Source organism: Cebus imitator, unplaced genomic scaffold (genome assembly GCF_001604975.1).
Source record: "Cebus imitator isolate Cc_AM_T3 unplaced genomic scaffold, Cebus_imitator-1.0 Scaffold273, whole genome shotgun sequence".
Classification (NCBI taxonomy): domain Eukaryota; kingdom Metazoa; phylum Chordata; class Mammalia; order Primates; family Cebidae; genus Cebus; species Cebus imitator.
In genome coordinates this window covers 891,310-896,183 of record NW_016107588.1, presented here as the reverse complement: position 1 = coordinate 896,183, position 4,874 = coordinate 891,310, and the positions used below count along the sequence as shown (strand labels likewise).

Genomic DNA, 4,874 nt, shown 5'->3' with positions numbered 1-4,874 from the left:
TATTCTGATGGTCCAAAATGTTCAATTTTAGTTTACTGCTATAACTATTAAGCATTCTTCGAATGTACATATGTAAATGACATAATCTCCAACTGGCAATATTGTTTGAAGAATTAAAAAAAGTCTTACTTAATGAGACATCAACTATGGCTTATTTAACCAGTATCTTCACATCCCTTACTATCAACTGCTATGCTCCCTATGCAGTGCCTGAAGTTTTGCATGTTTACTTTTGCAAAAGCCATTTTCATAGACAGTTGTGACTCTTCAAATCTGCATTGTGAATGCACTTAAATGCCCAATCTTGCTGAAATTTTGGGAGAGCCCTGTGAGGCTGGCCGTGAGAGAAAAAGTACAAGAAATAGACCCAGGAAAGGAAATAAGATGGCCACCATGCACATTCCCAATGCATACACAGTGAGAGCCCTGCAAATAGTGTTAGGTTTTAGTTAATACATTTATTACAGCAGGTCTTTAGTCATTATTGCCATGAAAAAGTTTTCATGAAATTTCACAAAATCTTTTAGGCTATTAGTATTAGCTTTCTTTTTATGGAGTGACACTTTGTTAATTTATGAAATATTTACAGCATTTACAAAAAGTAAGAGAATGTCTAATAAAATTTCTTATACTTACAAAATTCATACATTATACTACTATATTTGAGATGTCTTATTTGGTAGACCAATTAAACTATGACATAAAATAATTTACAAAGATATATTTAATCTTTAATTCATTGAAAACAAAACCATATTAGCTATAAATAGTCCTTTACAAATCATTGTAAAACACTTAATTGTTTTAACTCGAGCCTTAGCTTTTACAAATATACTTAATAAATGAATTAGTTCAGATAGCAAATAGAACTGTGCATTTAAAATTTCACTTAATACTATAAAACAAAACAACCTGAAAAAGCAAACTGCCTGGTACTTCAAGTAAAAATTTGTAGAACCAGTTTTTATGCACGCGTGGGGTGGGGAGGGAAAGCCAACACCATTGAAATTGAAATGCATAAACACAATACTTTAAAGAATACGCTCAACAAATGTACATCTGGGCGTCAATTTCTAAGGATGATGCTCTAGCAATAGCTCATGCATCCAAGACGGTAGGCCTATATTTTGGCAGATGAGCTGGACTGACTAGAGCAACATTTGCGAAAACATTCCCAGAAGCAGCAGGACGCTCCTGACATCCTTGGACAGTGCTCTCTTTGAGGTTTGCCATAACCCGAAAACCATTCCGAATTTTAGGCAAGCTCATGAAAGAATTTAGAAAATAAAACTGGCAAATTAAAAAAAAAAAAAATCAACTCATATTTAACTGGGCCCTGTCAGTTTTTTAAAAAATATAAAAATAGGCTTCTCTGGAGAATTAGGGGAAAGCATTTTCTACCCTCAAATTTCCAAATAATGAAAAACTCATCTATGTAGCTATTTCTCCTTACGTCACCACTTACGATGGCATAAACATTGGCAATTACTTAAACATCTTGCTTTTGGGTAATGCCTAGGAAGCGGAGCTCAATTTGGTTTTGGCAGTAACACACATCTTTCACATTTGGATTCATTTTAGATAATCCAAAGCAACTGTTAAGCAGCCTGAGGAAAATCCATTTCATGAGCATATTTCCCCTTTGATTTTAAAATAATGTTGTTTCAATTAAGCCCACAAAATATGTATGGTATATATAGTATTTCTCAAGAGGTAAATTAAATCTAAATTTTGTCTTTCAAAAACTGCACTTTAAAGGTGTCAGTGTTTTCCAAAACCTCACCTCAGCTCCCTTCTTCTGACTGCCGTGTGGACCCTGTCGTTTTCCTGTAATATGTATTCTAGAAGGCACATCTTCAAGAGTTTAAGATTATGTTAGCTCAGGTTCTACAAGGAGGCAAATATTTTAATCTACTTTTTACAAAAGCCCCAAATGAAAGTCAGCATTGCCTTTATTTCAAACTCTAATGCAGTGCCAGGGTCTCCCTCAGAAGTGAGTTTGCATATGGGGCATCATTTGCGAAGGACTGGAAGGTGAAGTCGGGGGATCAGAAAGCTTGGCAGAGTTGGCGAGCTGCAGTTCCTCAAGCCGCTTTATGTATTCGTCACGCAAGGCTAAGAGCTCCATGTAACGCTGCTCCACTGGATTCGGCTGCTGGAGAGAACCAGAGACATGAGCGAGATCTTATGCCAGCCATGTCACGAGAACTCACCTGCTCTACCCATCTGCTTCGACTGCTGCTTTGTAAATCAGCCTTTCACTCAAAGTTTAACATAATACATACTCTCCTTAACTATTGCCTCATTGACACATACAGGAAAGTACAACACAGTACTAGAACACCCAGCTGTTCACCAAGAAATACCTAATGTGCACATTTCCTCACACAGGCAACCCATCTTTTAAAATTTATCAAACAAGACCCAGCTCCAGTCTCCCGCATTGCCTGTCCCAGGCCCACTGTCCTCTTTCACTCTGAGGGACAACTCTTCTTAAGTTGCTGTGTGGCCTTCCTTTTTGTGCAGATTTGTGACACTTTTCCTGTGAGTGAGTATCCAGCAACAAAATACAGTATTACTTCATATTTTATCAAAATTTACACCACTGGTACCATCCAGTATTTACCAATTGACATTTTGACCCAACATGTTTTCTGAATTTCATCCTTGTTAAGTTGCATTGAAGGAATAAACCAGTTTCTCCACCCATTCCCAGGCTGATGGGTAATCAGAGATTTCAAGGGCTCCTCAGTAGTATGTGCAATGCTGTACTGAGTATCCTTGTACATATCTCAAGCACATGTGCGAACATTGCTCTAAGGAATTATCCTGCGGGTGGAACTGCTGAGAAGCAGAATATGGTCATTTACACCTCACCGGATGCTGCCCAACTGTTCGCAGAGAGGGTGGCATCACCTTAGGCTCCTGCTGGCGATGCCTGGTAGTTCCACTGTTCTGCATTCTCACCAGAACTTGGGAACATACAATGATGATGATGTTCTCCAGTTTGAGGGCCATCACGTGGTATGTCAGGGTAGTTTTCGTTCCTACTGCTGTGCTAGAACATCTCTTCATGTGCTTATTGCCCATCTTAATATGTGGCTGAAAGCCACGGTGGCTCTGCTATGCTCTACCTTGGGTGTGAATGCTGGCTTTGCCCCTCACCTTCTGTGTGCCTCCATTTCCCTGTCTGTAAAATGGGAATCAAAACAGCACAGCCCTCACATGGCACTGTTATGTGAGTGAAGTAAGTTAACAGTATCTGTTTTGCTACAATGGTAACTACTTTGATGAGTAAACAGGGGATTGATGTTGATACAAAGGCAGAAGTCAGGCTGCAGCATAAGGTGATTCTCCCAGCATGTTAATTTTTAAAAGTTTTGTACTGAGATATAAACCACACACAGTGCAAAATCTTCAAATTTTCACCTCAGTGAATCTTGACATATGATACACTTAAATAATCACACCCAGGTCAAGATACACACAGAACAGTCCTTCAGAAAGTTAATGTTTTGAAGGGATCAGGGGCAAGCACTTTCTAGAAAGCTTAAGCAATATATGAAGACCTTAATGTAAAACCCCAAACCATGAAAATCCTAGAAGAAGACTTAGGCAATATCATTCAGGACATAGGCATCGGCAAAGACTTCATGACAAAAACGCCAAAAGCAATTGCAGCAAAAGCAAAAATTGACAAATGGGATCTAATTAAACTAAACTTCTGCAGAGCAAAAGAAACAATCATCAGAGTGAACAGGCAATCTATAGACTAAGAGAAAATTTTTGCAATCTACTCATCTGACAAAGGTCTAATATCCAGAATTTACAAGGAACTTAAACATATTTACAAGAAAAAGATAACACCATCAGAAAGTGGGTAAAGGATATGAACAGATACTTCTTTAAAAAAAAAAAGACATTTACCCAGCCAACAAACATGTGAAAAAAGCTCAACATCACTGATTATCAGAGAAATGCAAATCAAAACCACAATGAGATACCATCTCACTCCAGTTAGAATGGCGATTATTAAAAAGTCAGGAAACAACAGATGCTGGCGAGGCTGTGGAGAAATAGGAACACTTTACACTCTTGGTAGGAGTGTAAATTAGTTCAACCATTGTGGAAGACAGTGTGGCCATTCCTCAAAGACCTAGAACCAGAAATACCATCTGACCCAGCAATCTCATTACTGGGTATATACCCAAAGGACTATAAATCGTTCTATCATAAAGACACATGCACACATATGTTTACTGCAGCACTATTTACAATAGCAAAGACCTGGAACTAACCCAAATGACCATCAATGATAGACTGGATAAAGAAAATGTGGTACATATACACCATGGAATACTATGCAGCCATAAAAAGGAATGACAAAATGTCCTCTGCAGGGACATGGATGAAGCTGGAAACCATCATCCTCATCAAGCTAACACAGGAACAGCAAACCAAACACCGCATGTTCTCACTCGTAAGTGGGAGTTGAACATTGAAAACACATTGCCAGAGAGGAGAACATGACACACCAGGGCCTGTTGGGGGATGGGGGTTGAGGGGAGGGAACTTAGAGGATGGGTCAATAGGTGCAACAAACCACCATGGCGCATGTATACCTATGTAACAAACCTGCACGTTCTGCACATGTATCCTGTTTTGTTTTGTTTTTTTAAGAAAAAAAAAAGCCAAATGTCTACAAAAGTGCCTTTCTTTAGCACATGTAGTGGTTTCCAGAACCATCCTGCTTCCTACTGTGTTGAACTGTTTGCTGAAGCTGTGAGCACCAGTAAGGAAGCTGTGAAGGCAATGCACTGAGGAATGTTGCAGCTGATTTTGTTTTTGTTTTTGTTTTTTTTTTTTTTTTTTTT

General features: G+C 38.6%; 1 protein-coding gene across 1 annotated transcript in view; it reads right to left on the bottom strand.

Annotated features, from left to right (window-relative positions):
• Window positions 1-438: 438 nt before the first annotated feature.
• The window catches only part of MTM1 (myotubularin 1), a 119,831-nt gene continuing 115,395 nt past the window's right edge, over window positions 439-4,874 (bottom strand). Inside the window, exon 15 of the mRNA XM_017500908.2 lies at window positions 439-2,155. Coding sequence (XP_017356397.1) covers window positions 1,988-2,155 — 168 coding nt within the window. The 3' untranslated portion in view covers window positions 439-1,987. The remainder of the gene's footprint in view (window positions 2,156-4,874) is intronic.